Source organism: Atractosteus spatula, chromosome 15, assembly GCF_055471065.1.
Source record: "Atractosteus spatula isolate fAtrSpa1 chromosome 15, fAtrSpa1.hap1, whole genome shotgun sequence".
NCBI lineage: Eukaryota > Metazoa > Chordata > Actinopteri > Semionotiformes > Lepisosteidae > Atractosteus > Atractosteus spatula.
The window spans coordinates 5,614,139-5,631,781 of NC_142720.1; the positions used below are offsets into that span (position 1 = coordinate 5,614,139).

A 17,643-nucleotide genomic window follows, 5' to 3' on the forward strand; every position below is an offset into this window, starting at 1 on the left:
AAAATAAATAACACTTTGACCTATACATAGAAATATATGATAAAATAAAAGCCATAAACTTGTTTTTAGAAAGGTCGTGGAGGCTCGATCAAAAGAAATTCGCCGATGATTTTCCAGAAATTAAATAATAGTAATAAAATAATAATAACAACAAATAACATATAAATAAATCACTACGTCTCAAACGTGGACAAACCCGTCCTGTAAAATGAGAAGTGCAGGTATATAACACAGGTACGACGTTCTTCGTGAGAGACAGATCTATACAACCGCCTCTCGTGTAAATGGGATAATTAAAGCAACTAAATATTGTCCTTTGAACATTAAAAGGTAGGCTGGCCAAAGTACTTTTATTAATAACTGAGCCTAACTACTGTATATATCCTTTACAATCACTTCGCCAATAGCGCCTTGCGCTAAATGCGTCACACTCCGTAATCCATGTGTTAGGGATTAGGAAATGTCCATTGAACTTCTGCTACGCTGGTACAATTTAGGGACTAAAAAGTCAAATACCTAATAAAGAAACAATCAGAACCGGTATTTTAGAGTCCATCCCGGGACTTCGCTGGTCCGGACTGAGGCCTGCGACTCGAGTGCTTCTCTTCTCGAGAATTAGCACACGCACAAGCGCGCAGACGCACGCCCACACTGCCGTTTAAAACATAAAGCAGATACAAACGCAGACTCTTGCTTATTTCAGCATGAATGATAGTAACACAATACTCGACATTGTTCGAAACTATACCGAAATCCTGAGCAGATCCAAGTTTCATATCCACGTCCGTCCCCGGTCATGACTACATATGCCCTGATTTGTTTAATAGTAAGGCGCTTGTATGAAAACAAAATGCTTAATTCTAAATATCATAAAAGTAACAAATCAATATTTACAAAAAATATTAAATAATTTAAGGAATTGTATATTATTTCTCTTAAGACCGATGGATATTTGTAATGGCAACAACATTTTAAATAACATTTTTGTAATAAATACGAACCATAAATTAACTGAGTCACAAAAGCCATTCGTATTCTTTTGCACGTGATAAAAACAACCCGAAACATTTGTCGTTACCTTTGGTATGACAAAAATTAAGTTCTTAACCTGCAGGTAACAAAGTTTGTCCCTTTCGAAGTTAAAAAATATCCTGCATGTTTCAGAACTATACAGTCCACGCAATGTATGGCGATAACAGCAGAGCGCGAGAGAAACGGTCGCTTTTCGCGCGATTTAGTCATTTTTGTTCGTGTAACTGCATTGTTTTTCAGCTTGTTTCGTTGCAGCAAATAAAACGGAGGAGAAATCGAGGAAGATTATTATTGTTTAGTGTATCCCGTTCACTTTTTTTTCTCTCTCTCTCTCCCATGCGGAGCGATACAAAACGCAAAATCAGTTTAGAAACGAATTAGCGGGTGTCGCTCTGTTGTGATGAGACGCCACTCCCGAGAACCCCGTGGAAACACCCGACGCAAAGGAAGGCAACGACGTTCTGAGGGATTCGGTGAGCAGGGTCGGAGGCGAACTGGACGGAGCGCCGAACCTGGACCCGCTTTGCTGGAGAGGCTGGACGTGCTGGGTCCCGGACAAGAAATAGCCCGTCTGCCCCGACAGCAAGCTCACGGGAGACGTGTTAACATTGTAACTGCTTGTCAAGCCGATGCCCCCGGCGGGTCCTCCCAAAATCGGACGGGACAGGTCCCCGTTACCCAGCGACTCGACTCCCGAAAGTAGGGAGCCGTACGCGTGCCCTTGGTTCAGAAATCCCGAGGCAGATCCGTTGTAATGCGGGTGATGCAAAGACAAAAATGGCGAAATTTGCCAGTACAAAGGGTTGTTCGCTCTGTCGTTCAATCCGAGCCCGAGAGGGGCGAACCGCAGACCCCTCTTCATCGCCAGTTTGCCCCTGGAGGTAGCCGACCGCCTGCGAAGTTTGCCAGTACTGCCCCCGATAAAAACATCGTCACTCGAAGGGTCCAACATCCAATAGTTCCCCTTCCCGGGGTCATCGTAATGTCTTGGCACTTTCACAAAACACTTATTGAGGCTCAGATTGTGGCGGATCGAGTTCTGCCAGCCCTGCTTGTGCTCCCTGTAATAGGGGAAATTTTTCATGATAAACTCGTAGATGCCATTCAGGGTGAGTCTCTTCTCGGGACTCTGCCTGATGGCCATCATGATCAGAGCGTTGTAACTGAACGGCGGCTTGTCGTATTTCCCAGTCTTGCTCTGCTCTGTCGGTCGGTCGCCCCCTTCGTCGTCCTCTTCGTGGTTTTCCAGGCTGGGGGACTCGAGATCCATCTCCGTGGGAGCCGGCGGTTTCGCTGGATCGGACCCGGGAGGAACAGTCCTTTTTTCTGGGGCGCCCGAGCCCGGGTTGTCACATTTAGAAGGGAGCAGGAGGCTCTTGATGCTAAACGAAGTGGATTTGGGGACCATCGTCGGCTCCTTGTGATCTCCCATGCCCGGCAATCACAACAAGCGCTGGGTTTTGTGTTTAAAAAATAAAAGGTCAGGCGCGATCGGATCAGGACATCGCACGCATGAAGAAACTTCTAGGACAGAGGATCCTGCAGTGGACGGAGAAATTAGTAATTAAGGAGGTTCCGTTTTAGGGCTACATCATCGAATGGGAGGAGCTAAGCAACTTGCTGAAATCGTACTCATCTTACCAGAAACCGAGCATCCTTTTTTAATCATTTTAACTGTAAAATCATCAGCGGCGTGTAATTCTCGTTCCTGCCAGCGCGAAAGCGTTTTTTATTACAAAAACACCCCTGCTAGACGCGCCGTCTGAACGCGGCAGCATCGCATCTGTGGGCACCGCGGATACAGCAGTCTAACACTGGATGCATAAGTGAAAGAGATCAGTCTCAGTATATGATTGGTATGTTTCACACACAAATAGCTAAAGAATTGTGCTGTATCTGCACCACTGAATGACAAACGGAGTGTAAGTGATGACTCAGCTATCAGGGAAACACTTTAAATGATCTTTGCATCTCTCAGACGAATGTGAAACGCATCTTAAATTTTGAATGAAGAAGCGTTCACACGTTTAGATGCCGAAAGTGGTCGTTTAAAATGTGTAACTACTACCGGTTTCTCCTTTTTTTCAGTTCTTTTTTTTTGTAAAAAGCGGTAGAAATGGAGGTGGTGGCTGGCTGGGTGGGGAAGACCGTGCGGGTGATTTCAGAGAAAGGTTTGTAGGACTTTGCTGGCTTTGTGGTCGTCTTCATTAGTTCAGAGTCAGAGAGACTAGACGGCAAGGTGAAGCCGGCTGGAGAAAGGGGTCCGATGTTGTGAAATGCTCGCAATCTCTTCTTCTCTTGGACGTCGTGCAGTGTTTAAACTGTCCACTGGATGTGCACACAGTGAGTGGGACGCGAGCGCATTTGTCATTCATTTATGTCCTGTACAGTGTCATTGCCTAAGGTATTGACTTGAGCCTTGAAGTTTTTTATTTATTTAAAATCCCTTCTATGGACTCGAGCACGGGGTAAACGTTTACTTAACAAAATCATCCAGATTATCTGTGCGCTCTAGTGCGTTAATTACTCACATAGTAAACATATACACTTCCCCACCCTTGGGCTATTAAAGGTGATACAATCCCCAGTCATAAACAAAGATATGCTTGTAACACTTATATTAGCAGTGCATTATCTTAGAACATGTTTTAAACCATTGGTACAGTACATGGCATCGCACTGTGTTTACATTTGAAGAGATGGAACCTGCACAGCATTTATTTCCACTGAGATTTCAGTCCACCGGAATGGCTCGGCTCACGCAGAACGTGTGCAACATCTTCTGTTGATATGTTGGTAACGCCGTGATGCTTAATTTAAATACACGTCAGGACAACACAAACCAAACTCACGGGTTTTAAGACACCAGATATTCGCACCACAAGAAATTTGACAAAAAATAGGCGCATACTCGCCCCATCCAGCTATTTATTGATAGATAGGAGCCAGCGCCAACAATAGGGTTGGGTAACTTGTTCCATACTCCCACAACCCTTTGTGTAAAAACGTGCCCCCTGTTCCCAGTTCTGAATGCACTTACCGATTGTTTCTACCGGTGAAAACTAGGTGTGTCTTGTCATAGTTGATTCTAATAAAGTACATTGGGTAGACATTATCCACGCCTATGAGATTTTTTAAAATAAAGATTAAGATTAAACATTAAAAATAAGTGATTTTAAATTTGTCTGTTAAGAGCCCAGGGAAATGTGCCTTATCGCTCTTCTCTGGATTGATTCCAGAGCAACAGTATAATTTAACAATATAAATTGTAACGTGGTGATCAATATTGTATTCAATACACTAAATGAAGTATTATGAGTACGTTGTACAATTTCAACATACCATGATTTAAGTTCTACATCCTGCACTATTATAGGTCAGAAAGGTAATGTCCATATCAGAGCGACAGCGGCTCATCAAGATACAACAGCTCATTCTCGGTGAATTATTTATCCTGCCTGTTCATCGCTTCCTCACATTGTCGAGGATGTGCAAATACAAAAACCTTAATACTCAGGTCTGTTCATAAATAGCTTATGATGTTTAGTTACATTATATTGTAGTTTAAAAAGTTCATCAAGCATCGTTTCCTTAATGAATGTCGTACTTTTTAAAATGATTTATATTTCAGTCGCGTTTCCTTATAAACTATAGTTTTATACTACTTGGGGTTGTTATACGCTATTTCTAACATCAGACGTTTCAGTGATGAATCTCAAAATGTCTTAAATGTACTGATATCTTCATCTTATTGCTGTTTATAAATGCTTATTCGATTTCATATTGTACTCTAATGCAGGTAATCGACTTTCTTATTCCGATTATGTAATTTATTTTATCAATATACGCTTACCACTGTTTTGTATCTCATCTCTCAAAGAGTACATTACTAACTAAACTTGGAAAATAGCTATTCCAAAATGAATCGATTCAATAAACTCACAATATTAGCATCTAGAAAAGTTGTTTGAAATGATCAATACTTCAAATTAACTTAATAATTTCACGTAACTCTCTTATGTCTTTAATGATAATTTTACGCTTGGTCAAAGAATTAAAAGACCAGTAAACTTCTATATATTATAAAACTAGCGTGTAGCCCCCGGTACATGTATAGTAAACTAGTAATTCCTTTAATAACCTCTGAAAGACAATTACATAGTCAAACATACTGTAGGTATAAACTGAAAATAAATCAACGTATAACATCCTAATTAATAATGAAAAAATGCAATCCCGTTTGTTTATACTTCGCCTTGTCTGTAATTCTTTGTCCTTATAAAGTTCTAGTAAGGAAATGCATAGCCCATAATTGTCGCTATAATAGACTGCCTTCAACAACACACTATTTCGTTAATTTGGGCTCTGAATTGTAAATCTTGTTTTTAGTAGTTCCAATATTTGAATATTTTGGAATAAAGACATTCCCTTATCGGAGCCTGTGCAACGCTTTGACACTATTAACTGATTCACAGAGATAACAGAAGTCGAATGAAAATATCGGCCAAGCTTAATAAATAAACATTTTTTATTTAATCAAGCAGATAAACATTAAATATACTCCCAAAAGCTTTCTGAAAAGCAAAATAATACCTGATCCTAAAATATTTCACTTTTTCCTTAAACGCAACAACGAACTTTCTTATCGCATTCCCTTATTACTAAAGGGAGAACAAGGGAGAAATATAATCTCCCCTATATTCTTTAAGTAACTTCATATTTCAAGAGTCATGCGTTGTGATTTCACAAGACAGTAGAGACCTACTATACGTAAACCCAAAGAAAAATGTTATTTCCGCTGAAAAGGTCAAACTGCCTACAGGATATACTACACGTTTGTATAAATCTTTTTTTTTTTTCAAATCTCTGGCACTAGCGTTCAGGTTTTGGGTTAGATTTTCTTATAACAATCGAAAGATTTTGAGACTAATGTGGTTCAAGTCAAATTACGTAACCTACAACAGAATTAACTTTAATCACAACTGAAATGACGACACTGCGTTATGGATGTTTGAGATTCGTTGTGTAGCTGTGTGATACTTGGTTTCCCATCCTGAAGGTAGGATGTATCTCGGTGCCCTTAGATCATGCACAGGTGATTGAGCAGAGCACTGAATTTTCAGACAAGAATGATCTAGTTATAATGTGGTACATTTTAAATTACAATTAAAATACTTTTGATACAATAAAATATTATTGATATAAAAATATGATATACAAAGTTTAAACGCAGTACTGAAACTCCCAACAACTGCAAATGTTGACAAAACACCACCATTCTGACAGTATACAGAAGTGTTTTTTTTCCAATGGATTGTTCACACTGATTCATTTTAAATCCCTTTGCGTTGAGTTGGATTTTTACCTCTCTTTCATATTCGTTTTCTTCGCGAACTTGGCTCTCTATTGACACATACAGTACCTAATTAGAAATAATCGAAAAAAGTATGCTTGCATACTGCAAATGAGAGTTTATTACGCATAATAATCGATTGATTTGCCAAGGTCCTTGGTTCTAGAGTTCCACAAGAAAATACCCCTTTCTGAGCGCAAATGTAATCGTAAACATTTGGAAATACTAAGGGACAGGTTGGGAATCAGGGCTAAAATGAGCACAGCTGCTCTGAAATAGTTTTGGATTTTTCTGAATTTCATGCCAAGGTAAGAAGGGGTGCATATTTTTCACTAGAACCCCCCAAAAAGTTGAAAGCTGTCGTCCGCGTGCTATGCTATGCATTTATGATTAAGGTTATTTAAATTGGTCGACGCGAAATCACGGAAATCGTATGAGATGCCAGATACAGTGGGCATACAGAAATGGCCATAACGCCTGCACGCTGTTTTGTCGGTAATCCTTGACGACGTAATATAGAATCAATATAGGACTGCTAATCAAGACTATTTCTAATCAATAGTATTGATCAGATCAATATGTGAAAATACCCCTGAAACATTCTAACCAAATCCTGTAGGGATCCGCTAAAATGAATCAAATCTTCACAAATGGGTGTTCCGGGGGTTTCTTAAGGATCTTGAGTGAGTGTAAAATGTTCATAAATAAGAGAGGTTTTAGAATATGGTTTTAAACTTAGTGAGTGATTTGTAACTCAGCAGAACCAAAAGCATTTCACCACCTTTTCTCTACCTTGAATAATATTTCCTTCAAAGCTGATGAACATACATACACAGCCTATGAAAAATCAGTTAAAAAAACAAAGCTTTGTTCTTTAGAACCCAGACTCACTAAATTACTCATTGTGGTCCATGCCTGTATTTTGCTTTGTTGAATTACCATTTGCATTCATTAAACACACAGAATTAAGAACAATAATTGAGCGTCTTGCTGAAGTTGATCTTACTATAAACCCTACACAAGCACTAGTGGCCAGAACGTCAGTCATCGGGTAGTGAAGGCGCGAGCAGACTCGCACGTGAAAGCTTGGGGAGATCTCAGTTTAGACCATCAGCGGCCACTGATGTGCATCTTAAAGGGTTTCACAAATCTCTGACAATTAAAATGAACTACTGGAGGGTGTAATCCCCTCTTCACAGTATGTTGGTGAAGGTATCCTTTAGGTACGTTATATTTCCAGTTATTTCAGGAAGGCAGAAAGTCTTTTCATCTGCTTCTGAAATGCAACAGCCACTGAGCTGGTGTTGAGCCACCATCTTCCCACCAGCAGGAACCTAGCCAGTTCATATACAGTAAAGTCACAAAGCGTTGTTCAGGACCCTATGCAGACGACAGAATCCGGAGGGGAGTGAGACAAACGAGGGGAAAAAGACTGGGATCAGGGCTGGGAGAACAGGGGGGCGTGTCCAAGGTGCGCCGGTGCTCGGGGGGGGGGGGCGTGGTCGAGGCAAACAAGTCCGAAGGGAGTCCGTGAGAATATCCTGAGAAAGCCAATGTCCAGAGCCCGGTGATCCATCCTGACAGACAAGACGAGTTAAAAGCCGGAGCGGGAACCGGCGAAGGGTCTGGGGAATAAAAGGGGGAACGGGGCCAGGCGCTCCCAGCCCCGGACCCAGATGGTCAGGACGCCGTTGTGAAACCGATGCCGTTGAGCCCCTCCTAGACTCGCTGGTAGGCGGGCTTCCAGGCGTCCATCTTCCAAAGCTGAGCCCAGATTGGCAGGAGCGTCTGGCTTTTGTAGGAAAGGGGCTGGAACCGGAGGCAGGTATAGGAAATCAGGTAAACAAGGAAGGGCTGGAGCGTCCTTAAGAGGAGGGGCTTACGACTGTGACAAAAGCCTTTTTGGAATTCAGATGGGGCACCTGGTTTAACATCCCCTACTCTCATAAACAGCACCATACGATTTTTAGTGATTACTAGTAATCCAAACCTCAATTTTTCTCATCTGAAAGACAGTAGCTCCTACTTCAGTGTTCCCTCTCACAATATTGGGGTTCTCGTGCTTGAGAAGCCAAACTGTTGGTTGACTAGCACCTCTTCAGAAAGAAATCTGAGTCCCCTTCAGTTTCCCTTGCAGTTACTATCCGGGCTCAGGCCTTGCTGAAATCTAGCCAGGCTTAATCACACTGGAGGATAAGCATCTGCTGGTTTCTTCTGGGAAAGCATTCTCCAGCCTGCGTCTTCTGCCCTCTGCATTCCTCCATTAAAAGTGCTGTTGTCTCTTTATCAAAATGAAAACACACTTCCATTCAGGGATAAATCAGGCAGACGGGTGCACAGCTGTGCTGTTATAGAAACCACTGTTGGTTCTAAAGAACTGACAAGGCATAACTACTGTATCTGCATTTTATACTTTTGGCATCTTCTGGTTATTGAAACAAACATGGAGCTAAATTGTGTATGAAACGCCTTTAAGCAATTACTTGGAATTATAACCAGTATTCAAAGAATATACGAACAGCTCGATATGGAAGATTGTTATATTTGGAACCGTACAGTATGTCCTGTAGCTCAAATAATACTATTCATGTCAGGGTTTGTATTGTTTATAAAAAAAGTAATACATTTGTAATTTCACTTTTGTTGTCTTTAGGTTTGACATCTGCCCGGGCTTACCAAACACAAAGTGTAAGAAATCCATTGTCTCTACGAGCAATTCTGTTTGAAAAGTGGTTTATCAAACACGGGAAAGAGCTGCTTTTCTCAAAGCTACACTCTCACTTCAATACTCTGAATCAAGATTTAAAGATGGCCAGATACACTCTAGGTGTTGCTTCTTTCTGTTCCAGAGTGGTTTAAAACAGTTCCACAAGAACTGAGAAAAGTTTCCACACTGATTAAACTCTCCATCAGTACTTTGCTCTACAGATTAAAGCAATTATAATAAAACTCCACCTGGAATAATGTTGTCAAAATGTTAAAAAAAGGACATCATTCTGGAATGAGATTTCGCTGCAGATTATGTTATACTGTAAATCACACTTTATTTGTTTCTGCTGATTCAAATACTGTAGATGGCTCTTTGGCAGAAATACATTTCTGTCACGTCCGCTGAAACCACTAAGACAGTCATCTGCATGAAATATTCATTGATTCACAGCACAACTAATAATGCAATTTATGGTTTTCATTGGGACCTTAGCCACTTTTTTGTCTGTATCTCTTGCTCTGTGGCACCATATTTTCAGTTCTGTTGTGCGTCAAAAATGCGCAGGACACCAGCAGTACATGTGCCATTACAGAACAGGCACTTACTGGCAGCAACTCTTGGTCCAGTCATCTCCCTCTCTGTACTTTCTGTTTTTAAAATTCTAAAATACTCTAAATCAGGCCATTTCTTTTCATGTTTATGCCTTGGGCACTGTCTAATCAAGTCAACATCTGATCACCTAATATGCCTGTTTGTGTAGTAGGCTTTAACTGGTGAGCATCTGTTAGAATGTAGGAACAACAAGTCAATTATATGCTGATCAAAGCTTTGCATGGTAATTTGATACACCTACTCTGAGCTTTTTTAAATTGATATCTCCAGGGAACTGCTTGAAAATTGCTCGTCCAATACAGAGCATTAAAACAGTAAAGTCCTGATGGAATGGTAGAAAAAACCTCAGCTCTACTCTACATTGTTCCACAGCACTGATACTTGTCTGCACTAATTGCTGTTCACCATGTCCTTGTGACTTCACCACAGTTGCAGATCAATCAGGTTTTAGCGTAAATGCTGCCAAACCAGTTAATTATCCAACTATTTGTGAGGGTTAAGCCTGTGTAGCGCCGAAAGACAGAAATTCAAATCCACATTGGAAAGAGCAGAAAGACAAGCCACTTGAACAAGAAAAGACCAGGAAAGACCTGGAGAAGAACTGTAACAAGAAAGACAAATGATCTCTTTTTTATTAACTGAATTAGACTCTCAACACAGTACACTGACTAATGCTCAAGTTCTCTTTTTGTTGTTCTTGTTTCTAGTCTCACGATGCTACAGTATGTTCTTCATTAACGGTGTCTCTAAACCTTTATTACCTCAGACTTTTCTTCTCTCTGATGCCATCATCAAGACCAGGATAGGATGACACATCACTCTCAGTATCATAATTTGAGCATCATAGTTTACTGGAATCTCTTCGTAAAGAATTCTTAAGGTTTGTTTCCTGGATGGTTTGCAGAGCATTGAAAAAGGCCAGGTGTCTCTTCTAAAGCAGGAGAGGTTTGAATAATTCTTTTGTGCATTGAGCTATTTTCCCACCCAAATCACCAAGATGTTGTCTGTATTATCTGTAATCAATACAGTGCTACTGCTAAAAGTATAAACACTGCCTTTATTTTTTGGTAGACTAAACGATCTCCTCTGAAAAGCAACCACATCAGGCTTACAATAGGAGTGCACAGGACTAAGCTAAAATTCAAGAACATCAGAGAGAACACAGATCCCAACCCAGATCTTGATGGTAGCTTTCTTAGGAGTCCCATGAAACCATTATCAAGCAATAAACCTGGGAGTTTGACCAGTGGGTCAAAGCTTTGATTTAATATGGGTTGGAGATTTCACTTTAGGTCTTCCTATGTAAGAAACTGCAAAACTTGCATGAAATAATTTAAATCATTATGCTCAAATGATCAAATAAAAATCCTTATTACAACTTCAACATGAGCCTGACAGAAGCAAAAAAAAGTCAAAGCATTATCGTTTTTCCGCTATGTTTATGCTCATGTGTGGGAAGTTATAATTGTGCTTAAGGGCTGTGTTTCACAACATGATTACCTAAAACAGCGACTCACATACAACAGCATCATTGTAACAAGACTGCAATGCTGTTCCTTCACAGTCCAACATGCCCAGCAGTGATATTTAAAAGATATTCCATGATAAAATCGGCTTTGCAAAGGAAAACATAAACAGTCACCACAGACACTTTTTTCTTTTTATCTTGTTTTTATATTTTAGACATCATCATTCTGCAGGGAAAAACAAGGCGTTACATCAGTAGCTTCTCATCAGAAAGTAGTATTCTGTTGTCTTTATAGTATTGAAAACAGCACTACAGTATCTGTCTTTCAAGCTTTGAGACTTCAAGTTATATGCCAACAAGCTCTGAGAAATTGAGAGTTAAATGTGATTTTAAAGGTTAAAAAATGTAGTTTCAGAATAAAAGGCTGCGTTGTTAGACATTTCGGCTAATATGACAGGCGCTGTGGAGTTTATTTGTATTCTGTGATAAGGCAATTAATCTCTCAAACCCAAACTAAACACCAGTGTCAGTACAAATCAGCCTGAATTGACAATGGCTTTTGGGTCAACAGAAGAGTAAGTTATTTATAGAGCAGAGGTACAGACCCTTTAACAGGCCACTGCCCTGCAGCCCATAGCACAGAGAGATTAGTATTTGTACTATTCAAAATGTTGTATTCATACGTTTAGAAAACAATTATGAAACTAGCAAACTATAGTTTTGAAATTAACAGAAGAAAATGGCAAGTACTAATTATGGTCAGTTAACTGAGAGGATATAATTGATTTTGCCCATTTATGCAAACCCACGTTGTCTTTAAAATAATTAGTTGGTAGGAACATCGTATTCTATTCTGAGCAAATTCAGAAACTCAGATTGTGTTGGCTGTAAAAATACATTCATTAGTTATGAATAGGCTCACTTGAAATTCATTTTAGAAATTGGACCAGCACTAAACATGCCTAAAAAGCTGCTCAAATAGTTCTTGTTCCTTTTGTGATCAAGGACACAAGGTTTGGTTATGAGCAGTGGGCATCACTCACTCCTAAAGTATAGCAACATACAGAGAAAGTGTATCTTCCATTCCATACAGTACATTCCTGAAACACTCCCCAGGTGGTAACTCTTTGTCCCCTCCAATCCATTTTCCCTGCCCACACGACTGCCCTCTTCCTCTACAACCACACAGAATCCCGGGATTCTGGCAGTAGTTAGTTAGGGGCAGGATCAACAAATTCCTATCCAAGCCTTGTACAGGCCCCTCTACAGATGCAAGTACTCCATGTGCACAATGTCAAGAAAAGAGAGGGACCACTGACACAAGGGAAGACACCAGCATCCAAATCCATCTGTGCTGCACAGACAAATCTAGTGGTGAGTTGTTTTTCAACAACAGAAATGCAGGAGAACACCTGACAGGATTAGGAGACCCACCACCACTGTATTTTTCAGGAACATTGTCCAAGACCTTTGTGTAAGCCTTACTGTACAGAAAGCCTTCTGAAACCCACATCAGGATAACCAACCAGAGAATCCCCCAAATCTAAATATGTGATGATAAATTCTACCAGTAATCAGTCAGGGCTCGGTCCTGTGACTGCTTCAACTGCGGATTGAAGATCACAGTTTTCCACAAATTGGCACTGAATTTCAAGAGTAATAAAGGCTTCAGAGAGGGAAAGAACCAAACAATAACAGAGTAACGACTTCAGGGACAGACATCTCAAACAGTGAAGTCTATTCCAGGATTTTCTTGTCCACATGAACTGATTCTCAGAGGATTCAGGCTTGGGGTAAATGTTCTCAAACACTTACTGTACCAACTATTGTTTATACTTATATGTACAAACTGTCTATTGCGAACAATCTGTAGGCTCGATATGAGCACAAAAACCCTTAGTAATCACAACCAAACAAGGCATAACGTTGTACTCTTAATAGCACTGTATGTAATGGAATGTGGTACATAAATGTAAAAAAATTAAATAAAATACAGGCATTATTCATATCAAGAAGTCTTCCTATACCATGGGTGGATTCCCATAGATAGTGTTACTCAGCATACAACAGATTGTGAACTGGGATAGCCTCAGCTATTTAAAACATGCTCTGATGTGGTTTCCTTGATCACTGCTCAGACCTGACTCTGAACAAGGCCCCAGGGATCACACAAATGCAGAATGCAGAGCAGAATAGCAGTTGACATCTTTCACAGAGACTGTTAGAACACAGCGACCTAAAAACCCAGCTAACAGAAATATCGTTTTGAAAATCTGAAGCTCGACCATGTGTAAACCAGATTAAATCGTATTATATCACCAGTCTACAATAAATTCTGATTCAGGGACAATAAGAAAACATTTTTTTCAATAGTGGAAGAAAAACATTGGTATGGCAAATGATCAGAAATTCAGATTTAAAGAAAGACAATCAACATGTTTCCTTGGATTTTTCATTATAAAATACCAAAATTATTTTCTTAATTAATTATTTCAGCTTTTGCCATATACAGTATATCCACACTTTTCTCCATCCTTGACATGAGTTTCTCTTGAATTCCTAGGAAGGTTGTTAGATCTTGTATATATTTATAAATTTACACAATGCATAATGCATATATTTACATAATGCAATATGGAACACAGTCCACTGTCACGATGCGTAGGTCAGGACCCTATGCAGACGGTATAATCCGGAAGGGAGTGAAACGGACACGGGGAGGAGACGACGAGGAACTGGGCAGGTTGACAAACAGGGGGGCGTGGCGACAGTGCACTGGTGCTCGGGGGGGCGTGGCCAGGGCGAACTAGTCCAAGGGAGTCCAAAGGGAAAATCCAGGGCGAAGTCCGAGAGTCCAGAGCCGGGTGATCCATCCAGGACAGACAAGGTTTAAAAGCCGGAGCGGGATCCGGTGCAGGGACAGGGAATAAAAGCCGGTTAATGGGGCCCGGCACCCCCAGCCCCGGACCCAGACGGTCAGGATGCCGGGGTGAAGCCTGTGCCGTCGGGTCTCTCCTGTAGTGAGAGCGCCAGGCTTAAATAAGGAGGGGCTGGATAGGAGGCAGGTGCACATAATCAACTAAAATGCGAAAGAGCCGGAGCGCCCTTAAGAGGAGGAATTACGATCGTGACACCACTCCCATCATAGTATACAGTATTTAAATACACCAGCTGACAATTATTCTAGTCATCATGAACCCTGCAGTCATGCTCCTATATGGTGAGCTGTTGGGTGGTTTCTTTCTATGTGAATTAAGTGTGTAACAGTTCAGAAGGATTGCAAGAATCCATAATAAAGAAGCTTTGGAATAACATGTTGTTACATAGGTTTCTTCCAAACAAAACAGGAAAATCTCGTATTCCGAGCTTGCTGAGGAAGTCATAGAAAAGAGGTGGACACACACATAGGACACATAAAGTCCTATGGATCATCGAAGGAAGATGAGCTACAGGTTATTGTTTCCTAATCAAATAAAAACGAAACCCGCAAGAACAGGTAGCTGGCCATACCAGGAATATGCCGATGCTGTCCTCTCAGTGGGCACCATACAACCACGAGAAAACACCCAGCACAAAGTGTAGCAGACTCAAACACCTTTGCACCTGACAGCTGGGCACTGTGCAGCAGCCAGAGTCGGAGGCAGGGCACGCAAGGGGCTGTTATTTTACTCACCTTTACAGAGATACAGGACTGTGGACAAAAACCCGGTTTTGGGGGATGGGAGTGGTGCTTCATACAGTACTTTAACTGTGTACTGACGTTAATCGAGGGGTTAGGAGAAAAAAGGTTGAGGCCTGTTGACACAGACAAGAAAAAAATGCTTAGAACTGCTGGTGTTGGGGAACTAGTACTGATGCCCAGAGGAAACACCTGATTCATAGATGTGCAAATCCAATCCTCTCCACTGTGCCCACACAGCACGTACACAATGTAGAAGAGGAATCCTTAATACACCCGGGATAAGGATTTCATAGCAGTTGTCTTATTCAGTAATTTGGAATTACTGCCTGAATTGGTTTAGTGAACATTTTTTCTCTCAGTTACACAGGGTGCTACGGCGGAACTATGCAGAACATGTGCTGGGCAAAAAAAAAAATCTGGGACACTTTGATAGAGGGATTTAATAAAGCTTTCAATCCACATCACATCATGGTTTTCTAATAAACAAAAAGGATGAGATTAAACTCTATTTCAAAAGGAGAAATCTTTGGAACATTATATTAATCGATGGCGTCACTAAGTCAGAAGTATCAGCTGCATTAATTGCCATCTTAATAAATATATTAAGACACATCTGCTTGCTTTAGGTTTTCTAACAGCAGCTAAACGTTTCATTCTGTCAACAGAATGAGCCCATGTGGATATTTTCTCTAGAGATTAGCGTGTGTTCTTGTACATCATTAGAAGCTTAGAGTACATCATCTACTGATCTCATGGTATTTTCCCTGTTTGACTGGAGAACTACAGAATCTTAGAATCTGATTTTTTAAAAGAAATGCTTAAACACTAATCTAAAGAGGGTGCATTTTACGCACAAACCTTTTTTTTCCTCGTGTCTTGCATTTTTAGTTCAAATGAACCCGTGTTAAAAGTATTAGTGCTTTATATAATTCCGTAAGATTTAAAAGAATAAATGTTTTATTTTAAAAAATGGAATCCCAGATCGCTTTGGTATCCTTCGGTTTTGTGATATAACAATTTCAGAAGCAAGAATTCCACCATTTAAAATATTTAATAAGCAAAAATGACTCAACAGATCCCAGAGGGAAACTGGGGTTGGATTACATGGCCAATGACTGGCGTTTTGAACCAGAGAGAGAGACTACGCCATTATAACATCTGAGACATTCTTGTCTCTAACTAATCAATATTTTACATGCCTGCTACACAAGGCAAGAATTTACACAATACAGGGGGGTTATGGAAAGAGTGAATGGTGGATCTGCATACTGCCCTATTTTAAAATCAGAACCATCTTCTTAGCAATTGGTAGTTCTGCCGATGAGCTAGCTTCTCAATTAATCTTGTAAAATCCTATAATTTATTTGATTGGTAGCACTCCAGTATCTTCTCATTAAGAACTGCTTACATCTACGTAGCAATTTTCATCTCAAAGGATCCCACAGTGCTTTGCACGTTTTTATCAACTGCTTAGGAGCAGTGCCACCAGGGTGACACACGGGAAGCCACACTGCAACAGCAGCCCCGCTGCACAGCTGGGCAGGTGCAGGACTTGCCTCATAAAGTAAATTAAGGGAGGGCGGCTTTAGGAAGCCAGATTGTTCACATGGAATTTTTTCCAGGCCACAGGGGTTAAACAGCCCCTGTTCTTATAAAAGGTGACATAGAATCTTGAAAACACAAGAAAATAAGCACCTTTATAAACAAGATAACCAAATCGTGATCTAGGCTTTGTAGGAAAGATTTACTTTGAGCTTTAACATCTCGAAAAAGCACAGCGCCTTCCTCACAACAGTGTCACCTGTCACTATTGGGAATATGGGCTTGGACATTCTGATCCAGAGGGCAGAGCGCCACCTACTGGTCTGACAACGCCCCTTATGGCAGCAGCCTGGTTTTCCTTCAAGATCTCTCATCCCAGGCCTGACCAGGCCAGAGCCTTTTAACTATTGTACAATTGTATGTCTGAAACGGGCAATTTAGCTGACAACCTCAAAACTAACAAAAGAAACAACATTTCAGAGGTATTCTTTGTAAATAATGACTTCAGACTCACCTGTTTTTTTTTCTATTAGCCTTACATGGAGATACCAACTCCTACGTTTGGGAAGTTAGACAATTTTATTCTCTTTGCTCACTTTTGCTGTTGGCTTCTCTAGACAAGAGATTTGCCGAAGAAACTCCTGATTCCAACGAAAGAGCCGAGGAGACAAAAAGGCAACCCCAGTGACGGTACAGATTAGCTTTAGAAAGAAATGTATTTTGATCGTAATCCTGCTACATTACTAGGGATCGGAATAACTTTGTTTTCTTCAACACAGCACCCATTCAATTTACTTTACTGGTCGAAACGCATTACAACCAGTATCACAAATGTAATTCCTTACTAATGTTCTGATTTGTGATCCTTAAAAAGCTGCCATATGGCAAGATATCTAAATGGTGTGTGTGCCACCTACTGGTGTATTAATGTATTTAGGGTTAACTGCGTTGCAACTGGTAGCCCGACTTGCTACTAAAACAAACTCTCAAGTTGTCAGAGGTGTCCCATGACTCGGTTTAAAAGCACGAGAACTCATGGTGCTCTGATAACAGTACATTTGCTTTAACTATTAATGATACGCGGAATCCATTAGCACTGTTAACCCAGAGCGCCACCATTGTGTAATTAGACTGACAGTATCAAATGCTTTTAGAACTTGATCCCCACAATCTTAAAAAGTGCCCGTGAGCACCCATAAAAAAATATTAAAAAATGAAAGTCAAGTACAGGACCAGGAAGTTGA

General features: G+C 40.5%; 1 protein-coding gene across 1 annotated transcript; it reads right to left on the bottom strand.

Annotated features, from left to right (window-relative positions):
* Window positions 1-1,393: 1,393 nt before the first annotated feature.
* Window positions 1,394-2,467, bottom strand: LOC148819909 (forkhead box protein G1-like). Its single transcript, XM_088934251.1, has one exon. The coding sequence runs from the start codon at window positions 2,462-2,464 to the stop codon at window positions 1,394-1,396; it is 1,071 nt and encodes a 356-aa protein (XP_088790377.1). The 5' UTR covers window positions 2,465-2,467.
* Window positions 2,468-17,643: the final 15,176 nt, after the last annotated feature.